The sequence below is a fragment of the Thamnophis elegans genome, chromosome 1, assembly GCF_009769535.1.
Source record: "Thamnophis elegans isolate rThaEle1 chromosome 1, rThaEle1.pri, whole genome shotgun sequence".
In the NCBI taxonomy this organism is placed as follows: domain Eukaryota; kingdom Metazoa; phylum Chordata; class Lepidosauria; order Squamata; family Colubridae; genus Thamnophis; species Thamnophis elegans.
Window position 1 is genome coordinate 69,007,453 of NC_045541.1, and position 24,241 is coordinate 69,031,693.

The 24,241-nt window shown below is 40.5% G+C and overlaps 1 protein-coding gene across 1 annotated transcript; it reads right to left on the bottom strand.

The window, feature by feature from the left end:
• Window positions 1-686: 686 nt before the first annotated feature.
• PATL1 (PAT1 homolog 1, processing body mRNA decay factor) lies at window positions 687-21,476 on the bottom strand. Its single transcript, XM_032219299.1, is given in 21 exon segments — window positions 687-1,784; window positions 2,512-2,661; window positions 2,963-3,054; window positions 4,013-4,168; window positions 5,699-5,858; window positions 6,543-6,691; window positions 7,114-7,173; window positions 7,349-7,446; window positions 8,592-8,715; window positions 9,025-9,208; window positions 11,654-11,743; window positions 11,831-12,036; window positions 12,417-12,506; window positions 13,395-13,496; window positions 13,823-13,920; window positions 13,923-13,994; window positions 13,997-14,015; window positions 15,664-15,741; window positions 15,851-16,065; window positions 16,361-16,472; window positions 21,335-21,476. Coding segments are annotated over 21 exon segments (2,292 nt in total). The 5' UTR covers window positions 21,350-21,476; the 3' UTR covers window positions 687-1,762.
• Between the last annotated feature and the right edge of the window lie 2,765 nt (window positions 21,477-24,241).

Genomic DNA, 24,241 nt, shown 5'->3' on the forward strand with positions numbered 1-24,241 from the left:
ATGGCGGAGGTGCCCTGGCTCTGCAGGGAGAGCTGGGACAGGGCATCGTGAAGCTGGCAGGCGCGTGAGCAAGAGCGGAACAGCCGCTCATGCAACACCCCTCTCCAGCCGTACAGAGCGCCATTCACTGGCCTTTCAAAGGCACCAAGCCGCGAGACCCGGGTGGCGGCGAACAGGTGCTCACACAGCTTGGCAATACCCCTAGGTCAGTGAATGGCACTGTGCTTGGCTGGAAAGGGGGTTTGCCGGGTGGCTGCTCATGAGCGTGGTAGCTTCATGGCTGTTGTGTTGAGCTGCTGTGACAGCACAACACAGCCATTCGCCCATGAGGCTGTGCCCGGCTCTTTGGGAGGCCGCTCGCAAGAGAGCAGCCGCTCGGCAACTCCAAAACAATAAACCCTCCCCTCATAATAAGGCCCAAGTCATATTTTGTGGGTAAAAAGAAAAGAAGACCCTGAAAATAAGACCCTGTCTTATTTTCGGGAAAACACGGTAGTGTTTTCTCATTAGATCAATTTAATATTTTCAGGTATATGTTGTAGGAATCCTTAATGCACACATTAATCTTGTGTTATATTTTCCTAGCATCAGGGATATATAATTAATCTTGTCTCCCCAAACACCCTGGAGTTTGTGTAACAAGAGATGAACCAGATATACAGATAAACCACACCTATACGCTCCCCACAAGTATAGATTTTTTTTATTTACAATACCCTATAAAAATGTAAATTTAGAAATTTTCATTAATCATAACCAAACCAAAAAGTAAAAGCACAATAATAATGGACCACTTGATCGTGTATACTGAAGGAGTAACAGTGGGGGCGAGGGCTCAAGGAAGGGGTGAAATGTCCTATAGAATGTGGTTTCAAGAGGAAAATAGGGGAAGAGAATACTGTGGAGAAGCAGCCAGTTAGTAACAGGAGTTCACTGCTTAGAGGATGCCTACATGTGCAAATTGTTTTTAAAAACAGAGTAAAAATTAAAAAACCTCACCACATTCCAAAAAAATAAAAGACAACCCAGCAGTACTTAGCAATGTATGATACCAAAATTCAGTTAAGATTAATCTGCTCTAGAGGAATTCATTCCTGGTACCTTCTTGGTTAGTCTACGGGGAGATCTTGGCCAGCTTGAAGCAAGGTGCAGGTTAGAGACAAGCTTAGGTAGAAAATGAGTCTTGGGAAGACTAGACACATGTGCAAAGATGATGTTGCTTCATCACAAGGTTCAGAAAGATGACTACTTTGTAGGGAATGGGCAGCACTACAATGCGGCATCTACCACAGGAAGAGCAGAAAATAGACTCAGTGGGTCAATCAAGAGGAATTCCCATCATCTAAAAACACACTCCAACGTTATCAGAGGCACGGAAACATCAGGCCTCTCCATTTCCACAATAAAACGACACCACTACCCCTTGGCTCTGGGTTGTTAGCAGTAATACAGGAAGGGTCTCTTTTCTCTAATAGTCCATCAGTAGTGTAGTGGGCAGAGGGATCTGTGTAGGGAAGAGAAGCCATTGCAAAAGTGCTAAGGAAAAGGATGGCGGAGCTTGGGTAGAATTCAATTCAAGGGCATGCAGAAGGAAAAGCACCACCCTAACCAAGCTCAGGGCAAGAGAGCAATCTTCTGTGTTGGGCCAGAGACATAACCCTATAAGGATTTATTTGAAGAAGGCACTGCCTCCTCTTTGCCCACTAAAAGATGCTGGAGTGACAGCAATGATGGACCAGCATGACCACACTCTTGAGGCCTTCTACCGTATTCCTTGGATCAACCTGAAATAGGGAATAAAAACTGTGAGATGGGCTATAGCAATACTAGCCAGAAAGGTAAAGTTTTTTTCAGTATATAACTTCCAAGCAAAAACTGACAATCTGATTAAACAAATTTAAAAGCAGTACAGCAGAACCCATCTTTGAAATAAAGAGAATTATTTATAAATAATGTGAATAAGATTACATGTTTTCACTGCATGACCTTACAGTCTAAAAAAGACCACGAGGAGATAGGCATGAATAAAGCATGGTGAATGCCAGAAATTTGCATTACACCCTTCTACATCTCATTTTAATAAGCTAAAAATATTTTGCGAAAAACATTTCAACCTGATTCAATGCTCTGCTCATATAATGTCTTTGACATTTAATGACATTACAATTATTTGATTCGGAATACCCATGTTTCTCTTTCCCGCCTACCTATTTTCTTTTTTAAGCTTGTGTTACAGAAATACTGTGGGAGTTTTAGAAGAAGACTGTATAAACACACATAACATCTAAAGTGTCCCTCCTTTTTATATACATTATTTGCTACTTTAATAACCGCATCTTTCCCTCAGGAGCTCAAAGTGGCATATCTCCCGCCATTTTTCCCTACAACAATCCTGTGAGGTAGGTTGCACTAAGACAGAATGATCAATACCACCTTCTCCAAACCCTTCTTCACTAATATTCTTTATTTCTTGTTTCTTCCCTTATTATATGGATAACAGGACATACTTACTGCAATTTTGTCTCTAGCACATTCAGCTTTTGTTGATCAACATAGCGAGAAAAGAGGGATAAAAGATTAGAGGGAGTAGATACTGGCTTCGCCAAGACCGCCTGAGGGATTCGAAGAAACTCCCTAATTGCCATGATCATCACTTCCGTCCTGCCAAGGACAAAGTAACAATGGTTGTGAAAACAGTGAATTTTATTCAGTGTTTGATACAGAAATTAAACTGCCAACTGTGGAATTGCCATGGAAAATGTTCCATTAAGTAAGCTGGCTTTAAAAGTCTAAATAACTGCTCCTCAACCTCAACAATTTTAAAATGTGTACTCTAACTCCCAGAATTGGCTGGGAATGTTGGCTGGGAAATTCTTGGGAGTTTATATTTACGCATCTTAAAGTTGCTAAGCTGAGAAACACAAGTCTAAATGTATCCAACATACACTGTTTTAAGACTCACCACTGATTATCTTGTGTGAGTTCTGTGACAGAATCTGAACTCTGCAACTCCTCTCCTCGACTTAAGACCAAGTATAGCAAAGAGAGGCCAAACTAAAGAATGGGGAAAACAAAACAACAACAAAATTACATCTGCATACTGCAAAGCAAGTCACGTATTGACACTCTCCCATGTCCCAAAAAAGAAAGTATCCTAGCTTACTGCCTGGAAAAATGCGGGTTTGTTGCTGACCATAATCATTTTGTGACCTTGAAAGATTGCCTACTTTTGCACCAAAGCAATTCTCAATTACAGTCAAAAGAAAACTAGAGTGATAAAAAGCATGCAAAGCAGTCAGGCATCTCAAGAATTACCTCATAATATAGGGAGGGAAAGCGATACCACCTCAAGAGCTTCATTGAACAGGTGGTACAAAAGCATTCCTATGCTAACAACTATAACCAAGCTACATTACAGACTAAGTGTCATAGATTGTCTTCCCTTCATTCCTCAAAGTCATTTCTGGGAGAGGGAAAACTCTGAAATTAGCATGATTCCCTATTTCAGAGCAGCAGAAGTGAAAGAACCACATTAGCTTCTAATATAGGTAGTCCTTGACTTATGACCATCTGAAATTATGACTGCCCCCCAAAAGGGGACTTACAACCCGGATTTGAGATTCCAATGATTTGGTCCAGTGCACAGTCACATGAGTGAACTTCAAGCCCTCGGCATTTATGGTCATTTGCAGAATCACAGGTTCACATGACTTGATGGTATTGCTGCACATTGGTACTTATTTCTGGTTTTTGTCAAAATATGTCTATAGTGAACAATTAGTTCACTTAATGACCATGGTGTTTGCTTAATGACCATGGATTTCCTTAATAACTACCGCAAAAATGGTCATACAGTTGGATTGGTTCACTTGACAGTTACAACGTATGACTGTAATAGGCAGGCTCCATTACAGTCACATGTTGAGTATTACCTATACATCCTGAAAAGAAGTAGCACCCTAAACTGGAACCATCAGGCAGGTACAGAGGAAGCAAAATAAGAATTAGAAACCTTGTTCTGGAGAACTGCTGTGAGGTGGAGGTTGGCAGCTGTGGTCACTGTTGCACTGTGAGGTAGGTTCATTAGCTGTTGTAGGATGCTGGTAACAGTTCCCAATGGAAGATGATAAAGAACAAGGGAAAAGGGCCTCAAGAGGCAGGGAAGCACCTAAAGGAGGTTACATTAAAAAACACATGTTACTTAGACATGACACGCACCTCACAAAGAGATGGCGGGGACAAATCTAGAGTACCACACCAATTTCTAAATTTTTCAATCTAGTAGAAATTATGGCACATTTTTATTTGCTAAACAAGAGTAAATAATTTCAGTGGAAGAAGTTACTGGAAAAGAAAAGGGGGAAGGAGAACTAAACTACCGTATTTTTCGGAGTATAAGACGCTCTGAAGTATAAGACACACCTAGCTTTTGGGGGGGGGGGGGGAGAAACAAAGGAAAAATATCTGCCTCCCAGCAATTTGCCTCCTTGCAACAAACAGCAAACAGGACAGACAATATACACTGTCTGTAGTGTTATATTTCAGACTATACTTGTACAGATGCTGTTAAAATTGATGTGCTTTCTGGAAGTATAGTTATTCTCTGCTATTTAAAAGAAGATACAATAGCACAGGGCCTCTTCAGATCAAGCATTTATTTTAAAAAGCTTCTTCATTTTGTTAAGTTGTCTAGAACAATAATAAAGCAGTCTTTTAAAAAAAAGTCTAATAATTTGAACATTTTATAGGCATTTATAGTTATTGACTTTCCTCCTTGCAGCAAACAGCCTGATTAGCACAAGAAAAAAAAATCTGCCTCTGCCTCCCAGCAATTTGCCTAGTGAAGCAAACAGCAAGTTTCATTTTCAGTTTCTCCCGATCAGCCTCTTGTTTGCTGCAAGGAGGTAAATTGCTGGGAGGCAGAGGCCAAAGGGTTGGGGCCAGTGGGTGTGTGGAGCTACATAAGACGCACCCAAGTTTTCATCCTCTTTTAGGGGGAAAAAGAGTGTGTCTACTCCGAAAAATACAGTATATTACATATGGAATTAAATTACAGCAAGGCTATTAAGTTTGAAACCAATTAATTAATGAATCTTGTCACTTTCATAAGCAGCTATCTATTGACTAGAGTCTTTCTGGATTAAATGAACTCAAATACTCAAAAGTTTTAATACCATATTTTACTATAAATATTCTAGGTATCTTCATTCAAATAATGAACCTTTATTTCCATATATGTATTATATAACAGAGAAACATCTGAGTAACAACAAATCGAAAATATAGACTGTTTCTTTTCCTTTCTCAAGAGAATACATTAAAGTATACAAAGGAATTTCTGAATGCTAAAATTCAGGATTATGAATTACACAATGGTGTCCTTTAAATGTTTCAGACAAAACTTTCAATGACACCATTCCTCTGCAAACTAGATTAGTCTCAACCCTGCTGGCCTTCCACAAGACCTGGCTTTTCTCTCAGATACAGGGGTCAGAAAATGATTGAGATCATAAGTTGTGTGAATTTGCTGTCTGACTGATTATCTTCTGCATACTTTTTTCTCATTAGTTTTGTATTTTGTTTCAATGTTTTTATTGTGCTAGCCACCCACAACTGCTTTATGTGAGGCGGGTGCCATAGCAACAACAACAATGATGATGATAATAATAATAATATTTTGTCTTCAGGTTTCATTTACCTCATCTTGAGCATCTTTCTTGATTAGAAAGGGCAAATTCCTGGCTGTTGCCATTAGTATCTCAGCTGCTTGTTCACTGGACAAGAAAGGTAGGATCCGTGCAACTAGATGTTTTCCTTTACGTATACACATAATCTGCACAAAAGGGTCATCACTAAGTCTGATGGAAGAGGATATATAACTTTCAGTTAGAAACCAAACATGTAAATGGTCTGTATATTTTCCAAGTAAAGCAGATTTCATGATCTTGGAATAACTTTTGAATTTACAGCTTTACCACCAGCATGAAATTTATGCCATGAAATTTATGTTTTTTAATCATAAATGTATGGATCTATGCCAAACCATCCTGAAATATATAACAGAGTGATATGTAAATGATTTTATTCTGGGCTGCTTGTCTGATTTGATGTTTTTATCTGTTTCTATTTTCTTTCTAGTTTTGTACACTGACCAGAGTCCATTGGAGTTGGGTAGCTAATAAATTCAAATAAATAAACTTTCACTGGGAGTTGTACTAGCTATATTAATGTCAAATGTCATTTTTTTTGCTTGTACTATCTTAAACTGACCTAGCAATTAAGTGATTTGGAAGGTACATTCAGCTCTCTTTTGAGAAGCAAGGGACAAACTGGGAGAAGTTGTTACAATTGTTGTGACAGCAGCATTAAGCATAGGTCCCAAAATAATAGTAGTAAGGCATGGTGGAAAGGGGAAAACAAATCCCAAAATTACTTATTTTTGTACTTTCTGATACAAGAAATCTCTTACTAAACATTAGAGAGGAATTCAAAACAGCATTTTCTTTATTGAACTGTTAGTATTCTACCAGGTAGTTTCTTACCTTTCTTGATTGGGCACCTTTCCCCTCAGATTGTCATACATGTCACAGATTTTCTGCTTTCTCTCCTCCATCAAGGCCAACCTGTCCCCCTCCAAGCTCAAAAGGTAGCGCCTCTCATAGTCTTCTACATCCAAGAGGAGGCTATATGTCTAGATACCAACATACAGATTTTAGGCATGTCATCTAACATTTCAACACTTCCAAAATTTGAAAATGGTTTTGAACCGATGAATCAAGTCCATGCTTTATTGACAGTATGTATGGACAGATTTCTGATTTAAACAGGCAAGCATCTGGCTTGGTAAACTAGTCTATTTGTTTAAGCTCATTTCACTTATTTGGAAACAGCATTATAAGAACAAAGTTAATGCAATAATTGTGGTTAATTTTGGTTAAGCTACTGGAAGAATGCCCTTCAAGGAGACTACTGTTGAAACCGTAGCTTAATTCAAGTCAGTACTCCTGTTGTTTTGTACTATGGAACTGATTTCAATTAATCTGCTATTACCAGCAGGATTATCAGTAATTATTTTTAATCTGAAGATGGATGAGGAATTAATGCCAAACTCACTTTTTCAATAGTGAAGAGAGTCTGGCGCCTTTTATCTCGAACCTGCTTCTCCTTAGTTTCCTAAGGAAGAGAAAGAAATTACAGCTGAATGGACATATATTATTCAGAAAATTTCTCTCCCACAACCTGAGAAGAAAATTCCAAAATTTCCCTCTCATAGTTGAAAGGAAAAACATGAAATAGTAAAACAAAAGTTCCAGTCAAGGACAAAGTAATTATCACAAGAGGAACTTACATCTTCCTCTCCTCTTAAAGTCACGATAGCATCTATCATTTTGCGGGGATTGTTCACACTGGATACGGTCAGCTTCCCAAGTGAGCCCTCAAACTGCACTGCAAGAACAGAAGAGAAACAATGCAGATGAGTCTGATGAGTCAAAACTGTTTGTCTGAAACTCTGTGATCTTTACATACTCTTTGGACATCTAGTCCAGTGATGGCTAACCTTTTTGTCATCGTATGCCAAAATGCAATGTACGTGTGACCTCACCCATGTCCCGCCCCCTGCCCTCACAATCCCCCGCATGCATGTGCAACCCCCCAGCGCATGCATGTGTGACCCCCCCCCCCAGTGATCTCCCACCCTCAATTTTTGGCTTCCAGGTTGGTGCAGGTGACTTTCCAGGCCGGTACAAGTGACTTTCCAGGTCCAAAACGGGGCGTGGGGGCGCTGCGCAAGGCCCAAAATGCAATGCGAGTGCTCCCACCCCCACATACGCAGCAGACTCAAAGACCAGCTGGCTGGCGCAAGGCGCACACATATGCACGGTGGAGCTGGGTTGGGGCAATGGCTGGCGTGCCATAGGTTCTAGTCTTTCTGCAAGTTAGATAATAAAGCCAAGTATGGACAAGAGCCGAGGTGGCGCAGTGGTTAAATGCAGCACTGCAGGCTACTTCAGCTGACTGCAATTCTGCAGTTTGGCTGTTCAAATCTCACCGGCTCAGGATTGACTCAGCCTTCCATCCTTCCGAGGTGGGTAAAATGAGGACCCGGATTGTTGTTGGGGGCAATATGCTGACTCTGTAAACCGCTTAGAGAGGGCTGAAAGCCCTATGAAGCGGTATATAAGTCTAACTATTGCTATTGCTATTGCTCTGTTTTGACTTGCCTAAGAGCTCACATCTGTCTACCCCTACAAAATGTTTCTATTCCTTGGTGTGCATATGGTTGCTTTCCTTTACGTCCTCTACAGTATTATGCTAAATCTATTGCAGTAGAATTGTAGAACTGCTGTACATGGGAGTAAAATTAAACATCATGTATGCGCATGTGGGGAGGAATATTTTCCCTGAATATAGGAAGCAAAGAAAATACTAAGAAGCACATCTTTCCAATGGATGAATTTTCTAGTTGCAGATTCTTAATTACCTTAGTTATGATATCTCAATCCCCCTCCATTCCATTCATGCACATCTATATTTTGTCTCCCACGTACTGCATATATAGAGCAGCCTCTTCCTATACAACAGAAACTTACCGGGTTTATAGGCATGCTCTAGTTTCGCCACTTGTGGGGTGATTAGTTTTGTACGCTCTTTTTTAGGACCGTCGCCATGCATCTCCTCAGCTGCAGACAATTTTTCTAGTTTCTGAAAATAGTTCTAAAGCATCAAAAAGTTGGTTAGAAGCCAGCTTGAGCAGCATGAGCTTGACATATTTTAGAACAAAATAAAAATCCACTATCCCACCCAAACAATAAAGATAGACAGAAACTTTGTATAAATGACCTGCAAAGAGAAGAGGAATATAAGGAGAATGTGATAATTCCCTTCCACCTCCCCCCACTGCATCTGTTTTGTCACTCTCTATCTATCAAGCACCCTTCAGATGCTACTGCCTGCATCTTCCATGAAGCATAACCAGGGACTACAGAATGAACAGTCACTTGTTCAAATAGGTGGAATACCAACCTGATAGTAGAAGTCATCCAAATAGGGATCAGTGCTTTGCAGCTGCATCATTTGGATCTTGGATACCCAATCTTTCTCCCGTTGCAGCATAAGATTAGCATAAGGGTCCTTCCTGATCTGCTCTTGGTGGTTATTTCGGTGGTTCCCTCGGTCCCCTGCTGACCCATTTAGATTCCTGTGTTGACTAAAAGAAATGCAACATAATCTGGCAAAATGTAATTAACAGCTGTATTCTGTATCTTTTGAAAAAAATACTTTGGAACAATGGCATGCGACTTACAGTTGCAAGAAAAAGTATGTGAACCCCTTGAGATTATGTGGAGTTTTGCATGAATTGGTCATAAAATGTGCTCTGAACTTCATCTAAGTCACAACAATAGAAAAACACAGTCTGCTGAAAATAACACTACACAAACATTAGATGTTGCCATGGTTTAATTGAACATAACATGTAAACATTCACAGTGCAGGGAGGAAAAAGTATGTGAGCCCCTAGCCTAATGACTTCTTCAAGAGCTAATTGGAGCCAGGAGTGAGCAACCTAGACTCCAATCAGTGTGATGATATTGGATGTGTTGCTGACAGCTGTCCTGCCCTTTAAAACACACACCTGTTTTGGGTTTACTGGTTTCAAGAAGCACTGTCTGATGTGAACCATGCCTCACAGAAAAGAGCTCTCAGAAGACCTATGATCAAGAATTGTTGACTTGCATGAAGCTGGAAATGATTACAAAAGTATCTCCAAAAGCCTTGATGTTCATGTGTCCACGGTAAGACAGACTGTCTACAAATGGAGAAAGTTTAGCACTGTTGCTACTCTCCCTAGGTGTGATCGTCCTGTAAAAATGACTGCAAGAGCACAGCGCCGAATGCTTCATGAGGTAAAGAAGAATCCTAGAGTGTCAGCTAAAGACCTACAGAAATCTCTGGCACATGCTAACATTTTTGTTGACACATTTACAACAAGGAAAACATTAAACAAGAATGGAGTACATGGGAGAACACCACGGAGGAAGCCATTGCCGTCCAAAAAAAATATTGCAGCATGTTTGAAATTTGCAAAAGAGCACCTGGATGTTCCACAGCACTACTGGTAAAATATACTGTGGACAGATGAAACCAATATTGAGTTGTTTGGGAAAAAAACACACAACACTATGTCTGGAGAAAAAAAGGCACAGCACACCAATATCAAACCTCATCCCCACTGTAAAACATGGCGGAGGGAGCATCATGGTTTGGGTTTGCTTTGCTGCCTCAGGGCCTGGACGGATTGTTGTTATTGATGGGAAAATGAATTCCAGAGTTTATGAAGACATTTTGCAGGAAAACGTACGACCATCTGTCTGCCAACTGAAGCTCTGCAGAGGATGGGTGATGCAACAGGACAATGACCCAAAGCATACAAATAATTCAACAAAACAATGGCTTCAACAGCACAGAATACACCTTCTGGAGTGACCCAGTCAGAGTCCTGACCTAAACCCAATTGAAATGTTGTGGCATGACCTTAAGAGAGCGATTCATACCAGACATCCCAAGAATATTGCTACAATGAAACAGTTTTGTGAAGAGGAATGGTGCAAAATTACTCCAGATCGTTGTGCAGGTCTGATCTGCAACTACAGGAAGGTTTGGTTGTGGTTATTACTGCCAAAGAGGGTCAACCAGTTATTAAGTCCAACGGTTCACATACTTTTTCCTCCTGCACTGTGAATGTTTACATGTTATGTTCAATTAAACCATGGCAACATCTAATGTTTGTGTAGTATTATTTTCAGCAGACTGTGCTTTTCTATTGTTGTGACTTAGATGAAGTTCAGAGCACATTTTATGACCAATTCATGCAAAACTCCACGTAATCCCAAGGATTTTCACATACTTTTTCTTGCAACTGTATAAAGCACAAGTCCATCCTAAGCAGAGCAAACCCCTTTTAAGCAAATTTCTGCAGCTGTCGTGAAAGACAGCTCCAGATAAGTATAACATTACAATGTAATTTCAATCAATAACATGTTTTGATAGGGCAAACTATCAAAGGCTGACTACTACTTTCAGTGAATAGGGCAATGAAGAAACAGAAGTGTAAATGGCAGATAGGGGGACAGGTATCCAGTGCAGATATTTTCTCAAGAATGCATGAAAAGCCTTGTTGAAAAGAGCTAACCATACGTCAAGTCCAAAGGTTCACTGCTTGCTCTATAGAAATGCAGAAGAGGGAATACACTTCCCCGTCTGTTCTTCTTGTCTAGTCAGCAGATGCTTTGCTTATGGAAATTCAATTTTAGCCATTATGGCTAATAACTAACAAAAGTCTACAGATTGGTCTAATACAATACTCTGGATTTTCTCTCTCCCTGCAATATATTTCTGAAATTTTCATAGAGCTTTTAAAGAGATTATTCATTTTCCCATAGTGCTTCTGCCTCCAGCCCATTCCCATTCTGGAATTCTTGATTTATATGTTCTCTAAGCACAATCATGTTACTGCGCAAGTCGCTTGGACAAACACAAAAATGGGTTATCTTGATGCAAAGCACATGGAGCTCTGACCTCACCGTTTGCACCGTGAAAGCAATTAGACTCTCCTTTATCTTCATGAAAGCAAAGAAGCGTATTGGCTACTCACTTCCTGTTCTGCTGCTGTCTCTGGTGCAAGAGTCGTCGATGTTGTGGATGAAGGTGAGTTGTATCCGGCCTGAACATCTGTGGCCGAGGCCTGGAAAATAAAGATCCTCCTCAGAAAGGGCCACGGAGTGTTCACAAACACAACTCAGTATGTTGAAAGGAGGGTGGAGAAGGTTACCGTAAATTCTGCAGGTGAGCTCCAGGACATGTGGAGTGGTGTTGTGATGGTGGCGTAGCTGGTGCCCCAAAAAAGGCACGAAAGCCACCGGCTGGAGGCATCATCTGTCCTACTCGGCCCTGGAGCAGTTTTGGATTCATGGGTGCAAGAGGGCTGCCAACAAGACCAGAGACCCGTGCAAACTGGCTGGGAGACATCCTCCCTGCCTACAGAGTGGGAGAGGGAAGCAGAAGCATCAGATCTTCAACCACCCATACAGACTTGTTTATAGCTCCGCTGTTCCTGAATGCATGAATCAGGAAGTGATAGAGACACAAGCGACAAATGCAAAGAGGAAGAACTTGTATAGCAGAAGTGAAGGTCCCAGCGGGATGAAGGGAAGAAAGCTGCATGTAAGAAAGGAAGAGAAACAAGGGACAAAAAAGAAACAGGGCCAAGATAGACAATGAATCTGATTTAATTTAAACATACAATTAGCAAATTCAGGGTTTCATGCATCTTTGGGATTTTAGGTTTCGCTCCTCATGCAGAAAATGCTGCACCCATTAATAATGGAAATGAGAAGGAGTAGTAGGCTGATGCTTACCTGTGCTCCTCCTAGTAGCTGTGCCCTCTGAAGGTGGGTAAGAACAGGAGTAACATTAGGAGGGAACGGATGGCCTAAGAGGGAGTTGTTCTGGTAAAGAAATGGAATACTTGAATTCTTAAGGTAAAATTTAGTTTGCTTCTATATACATTCAGAAGGAGAAAGGAAAATGCAAAACTAGAAATGCTTGAACAATCATAGAGAAGCAGAAATACTACTTATCATTTGTACATAAAGTATCCAGAATAATTACGTTAAAATACCGAATTAATTTGGACAGCACCAAAATGAACATGTAATTAATTTTTTTTTAAATATCTTGTATGTATAGCAACTATTTCTATCATACAGATATGATAAAGAAAGAGGAAAGTGAAAGAGGGAGGCTAAGCAATTCAATATAAAAGGCAATATTTTTTAACAACAGAATGCCATACTTCATTGAATGGCCAATAAGATCTGTAGATCACAAACTCCTGAAGGGCTAAGTATGGTTTACAGCCACTAGCACGGAGTTAATGCTGAAACCAACAGTTTCATTGTGAGAGACCTGAAAGTCTTTATAAATTGTATAAAAATAAAAGGATATGATTATTTTCAATATTCCTTATTTGCAAAATGAAAAGCTAAAGTCATATGTCCATCTTTCCAAAACTAATAGCTTTCAGAAGTGTTAGGATTACATTAATTTCCAAAAGTCCCACTCTTCTTGAAGCCCCCAGGTTATGGAAGTCAGAAATGTAGGGAGATTGCTCTGGGAGTTTCCTTTCATTGACATGGTCTCTGCTGTTCATAGAGAATTAAATTTGCTCAAGATCAGAAATTATTATTTCCAAAAAGGGCAGGCTGATAATAGAATTTATGACAAATCACCTTCAGGAACATTAGAAGGATCAAGTGATCCAGGAGGAAAGGGGAAGCAAGACTAATAATTATCAAAGGCCAACTCAACATACAAAACAAATGAGGCAAGACTACCGTTACATTGCAGAGCTGGTTTGGAGACATCCTCTCATTGAAGGGACTTGGATAACGTTGCTGAATTGGGACTCTGATGTGGACAGGCTTCGGACATAGGATCTGTTGAACAGAAAGGAGAAGAAAGTAGAGTAAGCATTCATGGCAAGTTGTTTAAGGCTCACCCACCAAATGCTTCTGCCAGTTCCAAGTTTAATTCCCAGATACCAAGCCACTTTCACAATGGAAATAGGACTGGAAAGTTCAGGTTGACATTGACACCATGTCAATTTGACAGCTGGCCAAAAAGAAATACATTCTCTACTGAAGGAGAGCTAGCATTCAGGGGATGCTATCGCTTATTACATTGCATTCTACTTTATTCTGTCCCTTTAAGCATCCTCTACCGTAGGTCCATGCACCTTTATTGTAGAGGGGGCAAACAATACCTGTTGGTTGAAGTTGGGCATGGTGGGCTGCTTAGGAGGTGTCCCAATAGGAACAGCCCTAACAGGAGGACTGCCAATAACTGGGGAGCATGATCGCCTGGTAGAGCTCGCTCTGAGACATCTTGCTCCTCTTCCCGGGACTGCGAAGGCCTCTGTGGTAGGGCATATTCAGCACAGATACGGAGGGCACTTCCTGAAGAGGAGAGAATCACATCTGGCATTCCCTTTAAATATTGCTTAATCAATATCTTTCTCAAGTAGCATTTAGACTGGTGGCTATCAAACAGTAAACAGAAGTATTTTTTTTTTGTGGCAAGCAAGAACTAGCAATGGAGGAGAAACATTCTGTTAAATAAACATAGTACCTGCAGTTTTAGATACTAGATAGTGAAAAACATGGGATCCCTTTTCATCCGTGTCAACAGTTCTTTAGAGAAAGAGAGAGGGGGAGAGGGAGAAAGCGATTGCAGAGGGGGGGAAGCAGGGAATGATAAATTCCGCCTCTAATTTAGAAGAATGACTCAGTAAGCAGGAGCAGAAAGGCTAGCAGGTACTGACAAGCAGTCGTTCTACCTTCTTCCTTCTCGATACATTAGATCTCACTCCCATAATTCTCTGTCAGCTAACTGAATGGGGACCAAGTTGGGAAAGGAAGGTACAAACTATCCAGCGTGAAATTGATTTAATCCTCATTAAAGGGTCGTTCAATTTCTGATAACTAATTTTGTCTAATCTAAGTTTTAAAAATTCTACATTTTTTTAATAGGTAGTCCTTAACTTAAGCCTATTATTTTAGCTTTAGGTAGTGACATTTGTTAAGTGGCCACACCACGTGACCACAACTGGTTTTACAACGTTTTTGGTGGTGGTTGCCCAAAGATCCTAGCAGAAGTAGTCCTCGACTTACTACCAAATTGAGCCCAAAATTTCTGTTGCTAAGCAAGACAGCTGATAAATGAGTTTTGCCCTAATTTATACCCTTTCTGGCCACAACTGTTAAGTGAATCACTGCAGTTGTTAAGTTTGTAACACAGTCATTAAGTAAATTTGGCTTCCACATTGCCTGTCCTTGGAGGTCACAGAAGACGATCACATGACCCTGGGACACTGCAACCCTCATAAATATGCCAGTTGCCAAGCAGCTGAATGTAACTTTGGACAATCACTAAGCGAAGGCCTGTAAGTCAAGGATGATGATTTTGGGGAAGGGGAGGAATTCATAAATTGTGGTCACGTGACTGTGGGATGCTGCAAACGGTTGCAAATTGGGCTAGCTGCCAAGTGCCCAAATGTGGTCACATGAGCACAGCAGAAAGGGATGCAGATGTTGGAACTTCAAATCCACGTCGTAAATCCTTTTTTTTCAAGGCCTGTCGTACCTTCTAATGGTCACTAAGTGACCAATCGTATGTTGACAACTACCCGTAATTTATTTTTGCAGAAAATTTTAGATAATCTATTAAAATGCTTTAATTTTACTCTGATTAAGCACAAACATCAAAGGTTCCAAAACATTGAGCAAGAGTTGCACTCCAAAGTCTCTAGCTGCTCCACCTGGACTATCAATAGATGAAACAAAGAGATAAGATATGGTGTGTTATTAATGATTTTTAGGGCACTTTGTTCCTTTTGCAAAACTTCAGTAACAGAGATTTCTTTCTATCCTTTGGCCATCCCGTTATGATAGCAACCTTTTTGGTTAAAAACAGATCCTTTATCAGCTACACGGCTCCTACATAGCTCCTTGAACATTATGTAAGAATGAATAGGGAAAGACAATAGCTGACAGGAGAAACTAATATTCTTGATGATTAAGAAACACAATAAAAAGAACACTGAACCTGAGTGAGGAGTGGTCCTCTAATGCGCCTCAAAACTGAGGGTCCATCCCAGATGCTTGAATTGAGACCACCTGGCTGCTGGGAAGAAGGAAACAAAAAATTAGTGAAATGGCTTTATTGGTACTACATGAACCAGTAAACATTAGATCCTATTTCTCCCCCATCATTTTCATCACTCGCTGCATACCTGTATCAGAGGCCGAGTCTGCACAGCCTGCATAATGGCTGGATCTTCCAATTCATTATCAATCACCATTTTGCTAAGCCTCTCTGCCAGGTTTTCCTCATGATCACCCAACAGGTCCATCTCATCCGTAACTCTGTGATCCACCTGCTCTGTTGAGGAAGCAGGCTTTTCTTCCAGCTCAGCCAATCTTTCGTGCGCTTCCTGCCAGTCATCGTCTACAAAGCAATGACACAAACAGCATTTCCCTCACATTTCTCCCATGCAGTATTCCTTCACGCCTCATGTTATGCCTTTATCTCCCAGGCAGAAGATCATCTCCTTGGAATAGAGAGGGGCTTCCCCAGAACATCTACATTCAGCAGTGAACATAGAACCAATTTAAAAGTTACTCCATGGAGAAGACATGACACTGATTACCTTAATTATGATATTACATGTATGGGCAGAAGGTATTAGAGAATCTCAGTCATATAAATAGAAAGTCAGGTTATATTAACTATATGAACTCACCAATTGCGCCAGCTCCAAATGTGTCATCGTTGAATTGATCGATATCCTCATCTTCCTCAGCCAAATTATGAAAGGCTTCTTCATCTTCATCTAAAGGGCAGTCCTCAAGGGACTTAAAATAAAGAAAATTTTAGCGATTTTAGCCCACTTCTACAGTAATCCAAAAATATTATTCTAGAAAAAAGTCTAGAAATCTGTTTCCCCCCAAAACAAAACAAAACTAGAACCCCAATATCTATAATTTCACAAGTTAATAGCTTATCTCTGAACTTCCAAAGAACATGCGGCTATCACCTGATAATTTATAATCAAGAATAACTAGGAATGAACTTAGTGGAAAAAAATATCTAAATTCATACTGCCTTTACCTCCACAACTGGCGGCTACTTCCAGGCAGCCTTTTCCAACCTGGTACTTTCCATGTGTTGAGCTATAGCTCCATCATCCCCAGCCAGCATAGCAAACCTTACAGGATTGAGATTATAGGATCTGTTATTGGGGAAGGCTGCCTTATTTTGCAGATTAGGAAGAAATGGTATTTCACAAGAGGTGAATGATTTGTAGTTCCTTGGGTAAAATATTTTGCCAAGATACTGATTTACATACCACATTAGGTCAAAACAGGACACATTAAGGCATTGTATGACATATGGGCCCTATCACTGTTTTATCCTTTTTAATTTCATTATACCTTCAGAACTGCAACTTTACTAAGTATATTTCACTCTTTCTTATGCTCTAATATTGCACCATCAATTCCTAATATGCATACAGAAATAAAATCTTGGTGAGTACCATGAAGTTAGTATGTCTGTATATGTGTTTCTCCATATGTATATATGCATGGAGCACATCTTCTAGAACAATAATGGCAAATACTGCGCAGAGAAACTTCATAGCTTTTCCTGCTTGGAAAATAATTTGGTCTTATATCACAATTTAGAAGAGTATATGACAGGGCAGCTGAACTACATCTCCCAGCAAAGTCAATGCTCAGATATAGTGGGAGCTATCAGTCAACAACACTTAGACAGATCCCCAGTTCCTAGATAATTTGAGTTCTGGAAAACTGACTGGGTTTACATGTTATGCTAACGTTGGTTGGATTCACACAAAAACATTTTTAATCATAATTCAAAAAGGACATTACAAGTTAATCCAACAAAGCTAAAATCAAAGAAACCATATTATGGCTTGGCTTGGCATGATGCATGAAATCCAGATACTGCATTACAACACAAGCCTCTTCCTTCTGATGTTAAAAATTTCTTGCTCCTTGTCAGAAACTCATGATGCCATACATAGGGTTCCTTTCTCCAATTTCTGACACACCATCCCTGTAGGATAAATTGGGCTGAAGAACAGTGACTGGCTCAAACTCATGCTGCGACTTCCCATGGCTGAGTAAGAACCTGAATATGAGTTTCTCTGTCCCAAGGCCAGTATCTTAACTGCCATATTGAACATAAAATTCATATATCATACTAAATAACAAACTGGATTCACATTTTTTACTAGCCACAATGTTGTTTGTTTGGGTTTGAATTAACATCGCTTACGACCCAAAACAATTATGGTTTACTATCATAATATATAATTTAGCACAATGTGCAAAGCCTGTCAACTATGGCTTCTTCAAGCCATTATTAAATAAACTATATTTCAGCACAATGCATCAATGAAACCAATTCTGAATGACTAACTTGATGGTTGGATACCACCTCTTCCAAAATACTTTGTTCTCCCCAGCAGAATCATTCTATATAAAATTGTAATTTAATATCTGTATGCTTCCTCTTCCTTTTTAGCATGGCACATCTGTTTCATTCAGTGAATGACTGCAATCATGACCCAATTCAAGATATATTTAGATTAAATATATATTTTAGTTTCAAATCATAACAATCTTCTCCTCCCAACAGAAAATGAAAATGATAATTTATCCATAGTGCGTACACAAATTTAAATTATGACAAGGAACAAATCATGAAAAAAGCAATTACCTCACATGTACTTTTATGTTCTCAACTCAATTAACTGCCCTATTAAATCCTAAACTATTATATCTTTTAGGAGTTAAGTATAGTTTAAATGCACATGTTAACATATAACAAACAGTTCTTCTTTTGCTTTATCCTGGATACCAGAATCAGCCTGATTGCAGGATAGAGCACAATAATGAAATTAAGTGTGCGCGCCCATGTGTGTGTAGTACACACACATGGGCTTGAAGAAGCCATAGTTGACAGGCTTTGCACATTGTGCTAAATTATATATTATGATAGTAAGCATTTATGTAAAGTCTGCTTTAAAAGCAGAATAAAGTTAATTTGCAAAAACTTGTCTTTCTTCAAATAAAAGTAGTTATTTATCACATTGCCAATATTATTTATTCTGCAAGTTTTCCTTACATTATCTATCAAAACCTGTTTAGATCTTTGGACTTAAATGTAACCCACTGCTTTATTTCTCATTATGTATATAATATATATAAAAGTAATGTTTTGTTGCAGAAAAGCTAGGGAGGAGAGAGAAGTAATGATGGAATGGAAAAAGAATGCAATTTCATTTTCTTACTTAAAGGGATCGATTTTATTAATGCCACCAGTCTACAGTACCTTCAACTACTCCTTATAGTAACTATTTCTTCAACTACACAGACGGATAAAAGAGTGAAAGTGTAAAAACAAGGGTGTGATTACACACATTCATCTCCTTGTTTTTACAGTCATTGTTACAAGTACAAAATGCTTAATGGAATTTTAAGCATAATTGTTAAGTTAAGGGATCATGAGTTCATGTTCTTAGACTGATCTGGGAAAATTGTACCTGAATCACCTCAAAGTTTGAGCCACTTCAGTAATTTTAGAAATACAGACTAAGCATAATGTGATTTACTATGATTTAGTGAGTTATACGAACCCAGCTATACATTTACAGTGAAAGCCTGAAGCCAGAGTCACATATGGGCACCTCCACACTACATTACCAAAAACTAGTCATTTCTCATAATTTTAAAATAGTAAGCAAACAATAAACTGTAGCCATGATTCCAAAACTAGTGGCATAGCACTTTGGGGTGCCACAGGATACTTTGAATTTTTGAAACATACATTTCTAAAGCTGGATTTTGGATAGTCTTTGGCCTAGGGGTGAAAAAAATTAGAGAGACTAAGAGTGTGTAAATGAGAAAGTTTTGAATTTTCTAAAGCATAGGATAAACCTTTCATAGGTACACACACACACACACACACACACAAAACCATGGGGAAAGCCATCCTCTCTAAATGTATAGGTAACAATGAAAATGCTGAATCTACTGTGACTGCTGTCTCTCACAAATGTTATCTTTTCCATCTTATAGTTTAGTACGGGGCCCCCACCTTTGGGTGCCAGGGATCGGTTCTGTGGAGAAGTTTTTCCATGGATCAGAAGGGGTGTGGTTGCATATGCTGCCTGCATGCCACAGATTGGGCTTCACTTGTTTGTGTGAATGGGTTTCTGGCATTTCGGGGACTGGTGCCGGTTCACAGACCAGGGCTGAGGGATCCCTGGTTTAGTACATTGTGCTAAACAGCCTTCTGTTCATCAGTTCTTCAAACATGAGTTAGTATATGATCCCAGGTGTAGAGTTGGTTATGGGGAAGACTAAAGTTGAGGTAAAATGGAGATTGTGTTACATGGAGCTTAGCTCATTAAATTGCTCAGAGAAAACAGCATCATATAATATTTTTGTATCTTCAACAGTCATGTTTGACCCACCAAACAAAATTCTAGCATCCTAGCATGCCTATGCCCTATAGTATTTGGATTACAACTCCTAGTCTTTTCAGCTAGTATTGGTGATGCTGACTAGGAACTCTGATGGCTATAGGTTCATGTGGAGGTCATCAGGTTAGAAAAGCTTACTGCACTTATATTTTCCTGCAGGTCTGAATCTTATAAACAGCATTAAGTTAAATGCTGAGAATAAGAGGAATCTATTCTATTGTCTCAAAATCAATCCTAACCTCCACAGGCAACATCCAAATGAAAACTGAGATCAAAACAATAATGGAATTATCAACTAATGTCTATTTCTTCTTTTAAAAAATCCATTTTCATACTCATCTTTGCAGACAAAAGATTACTTCCACACGGCTGTTAAAAGCATCATTCTTAAGCAACATTTATAATTTTGATTACTGAACTTTCCAAGGCACCGGCTAGTTGCATACCTTCCCTTATAAGAGTTACTCTTTACCTCCAAATTTCCCAATCCCTAGATTTGTGTCCCGCGAACCAAACCTCCTCGTTCCCTTGCCTTCCAATCCTGAAGTACCATGTCACAGAGATATTAATTTACATGGATTACATCTAGCTAGGTTTCCCTTTCGGCAATTTTCTTCCCTGCGAAAAGGAATATAACTGATTCACGCCGGGGTCTCTAATTCAGCTCCACGTGTTTTCAAAGATACCAGCCCCTGGAGAATACAAGGAAAAAGGGGCGATCCTTAAAAGGCCCTGGGCAGCCAAAGAAGCTCCGGCACAGCTCGAAATAAATTATTATTATTATTATTATTTTGGTGCGGCAAAGTGGCTGCCGAGAGTCGGAGGAAGAGGCCAGCCTTCTTCCGCAAAGCATCGGCCGCCCTACAAGTCATCTCTGCCTTTGCCGCCTTGCGAGGAGACCGGAACTTGGATGAAGCAAAGAAAGACCAAGAGGAGCCCGATCCTCCCCCCCCTCACTCCCCACCCCCGAGATCTGCTCCACTTGGCCAAGCCGGGCTAAATGCCCCCCCCCGGCGTGCAGAGGGGGTGGGGAACCTCCCGCTGGTAGATGGAGCCTCCGCTCCGCAAATGCCGGGGAGCTCCCGCGGCGGGTCAAAGGTCACCGCAAGGGTGGTCCCTGGCCGCCTTCCCTTCCCGACGGAGGAGGCCCCGCCTGCGCGGGAGACCGGCAGCCTCCGCCGCGCGCTGCCGTCACCTTCTCACCTGGTAGCGGAACATGGTTGCGGGGCGCGGGGGTCTCCCCCTCCCCCGCTGCCCGGGAGGCTCCGCGCGGACCCTGCTCTTCCCCGGGAACCCCGCCCCCCTGGTACGTGCTCCGCGTCTTGACGTATCACCTAAAGTCCACCACACAGATTTCCTCTTGCGTAGATGGATTCGGCGCGCATGCGTGCTTATGGACGCCGTTCCACCCGCTCTCGCTATTGAAAAAGAAAATGTGTCCCCCCCCCCCTCCCGCACCTCGTCAGGGGGAGTGCCGCCTTAAAGGGGCAGGCGATGGGTTCTGTACCGGAAGCGCGCTTTCCCCGGCTATATATGGAAAGCCTTCGAATCATTTGTTGCTGCTGCGGAGCGGATCATACTGCATTGAAGTTTCTTTAGGGCTGTTTTCAAAATGTAGAATGTGATTTGACCTGGCTGTAATACCTGTTGGGAAGAACATAAAACAGCGAGGTCTTTTTCTGGGCTTCTGCGGCTTCCTTCCGCAGTAACCGGCACACAGTCTATCCCAATCCCCACCCCAACCCCGCTTTTGAATTAAGATATTCCCAACCAGTAATATAGAATCTCAAAAGTTTGCTCAAAATCGGATCCGAATCAGCTGCCCGGCCATAAGTAATGTCATAGAAACAGAAAACAAGAAAAAACACCCCCCCCTTTTTTTTACTATTCTTCCTCTCACTTGGGTGAGACTGACATATATCTTGCTAATTTCCCCCTGATATCTTTCTTTCTTTCTTTTTAAAGAAAGATTCAGTTTGACACCCTGTCAAAGGAGTTTGGAGGAGAAAGAAAAAAGCCTTTCACCATGCCCCTGAGCGGACTTGTAAAAACAACCAGAAAGGCCCACTGGTCCAGCTGTTTCCAACATGGAAGGCATCCCAGTTAGCCCAGGACAAATAGTTGGGGAGGGCAATAACCATTGAGGGGAGAAGAGGAGGAGGTTGTGTACAATAGGTTTAGTTTATTGATTAGTTCATAGGCCATATCAAAATACAGAGTTGTGTCATGGGTATAAAGGAAGCATAGCAGGTGGATTAGACCAGTGTTTTTCAACCACTGTGCCGTGGCACACTAGTGTGCCGTGACATAGTGTAAGGTGTGCCGTGGGAAAAAACACCCGCCTATAGTCAATATAGGCACAGAGTTAAAAAATTTTAACATTTTCTAATGGTGGTGTGCCTTGTGATTTTTTTCATGAAAAAAGTGTGCCTTTGCACAAAAAAGGTTGAAAAAACACTGGATTAGACAACGTGACTTGAGCCAGTGCAAGCCAAAAACACAACTTTTGATGTGTGTAGCAGAAAAAATATGAGCCAAGGTTCTCTTTCCAATGGACTTGGATGAATAGAGGGCAGTGAGTGTTTCTGCTTTCCAGAAATGATTCATAGTCAGTATTATCACTGGAGCAACCTGGCCATGCAGATGACTGAAATTAAATAAAGGAAAAATGCAATATATTTAAATGAAAGTGGTTTGATCTTATGGAATGGTATTGATTTGATGAATAGTTATAATGATAAATATACTTCCTTTTTAAAAATGTATGGTTATACATATTGATTAGGAATGGTGTCATCCAAGTTGTAGTGGATGCATATGGAAGTAGAAATAATAGTGATAATTGTATGTTATGTCCCAATGAATGTTGATAATGGAAAAATTAAATATAAATTTGGGGAGAAAATAATTGCACCCAGCCACCATTTAGCCATGCTGAATTACAAATATTAAAATTGCAGCCAGGATTTGAGGGTACCAAGACAGGGAAGGCTGATATAAAGTTAATAATGTGATATATTATTTAAACAAATATTTAAAATTTTGTCAGTCCCTGTTCCTCAGTATCTAAGAGAGAAGTTACTGATAAACATCAAGTAAATAATATAACCGTATTAAAACTTCTATGAATATAGAGATAAATATAGAGAAAGTAGAAGAAAGGAAAAAAGTATCAGCAGACATTAATACATTACTATTCATGAGAAAAAATTGTTATAATTTCATAATTTGTTTACTGTTATGACTCAGCAGCAGTCTTCTGTGAGTCTTTCGGGATGCAAGATTAATTATGCAGCTGGGGCTTGTTAGGGGATATTCTGGGGCTAAAAGGACAGATGGTGCCACGCCATGGTTGCAGGAGTCAACATTCCTTGGTTCGTACAACATTGATTGATCATCAGTCGTGGTTATGTAAGGTACACTTGGAAAAGTGCTTTGTTTTCTGTAACCCTGATTCAAGGATACACTTGGAGAAATGCATTGCGTTGTAAGAGTTTTTGTTTTGTATTCTGTTATCTAGTCAGAGGACTGTATTTATGTTATTTTGGGCTCGCAGCCAGTCTGAGTTGAGAACTGATAAAGAGAGTTCCTTTTAAGTTTGTCTGCCTGCCGTTTGTTAATGAGCGGAGAAGGGGGGGACAGAACAGATTGACTCCTGCCTGACATGCCTTCATTTCCGTAATTATGGAAGAATTAATGGCTGAAAATAGACTAATGGCACAACAAATCGCAATGTTGTCGGACCAAATTCAACAGTTGCAGAGAGCTGCAATACCCCACGCCCCCCAGCCAAGGAGGAAGTGCCCAGTAGCCATGCCAGATAAATATGATGAGAGTCTGGCCATGTTTGCCGCGTTTCTGGGACAATGCCAGCTGTTCCTGAGTTTGAGAGCAGAGGACTTTCCCACTGACCGGACGAAGGTGGGATTCATTATCAGTTTGCTCTCAGGCACAGCTGCCCGTTGGCTACCCCCTTGTTAGTTCAGCAGAGCCCTTTGTTGGATGACTTTCAGGGCTTTTGCCAGTACTTCAAACGAATGTTTGAAGATCCTTTCAGGATCTTCATGGCCTTTCAGCTTCGACGGGCCTTGGAGGAAGCTAGCTATCTTG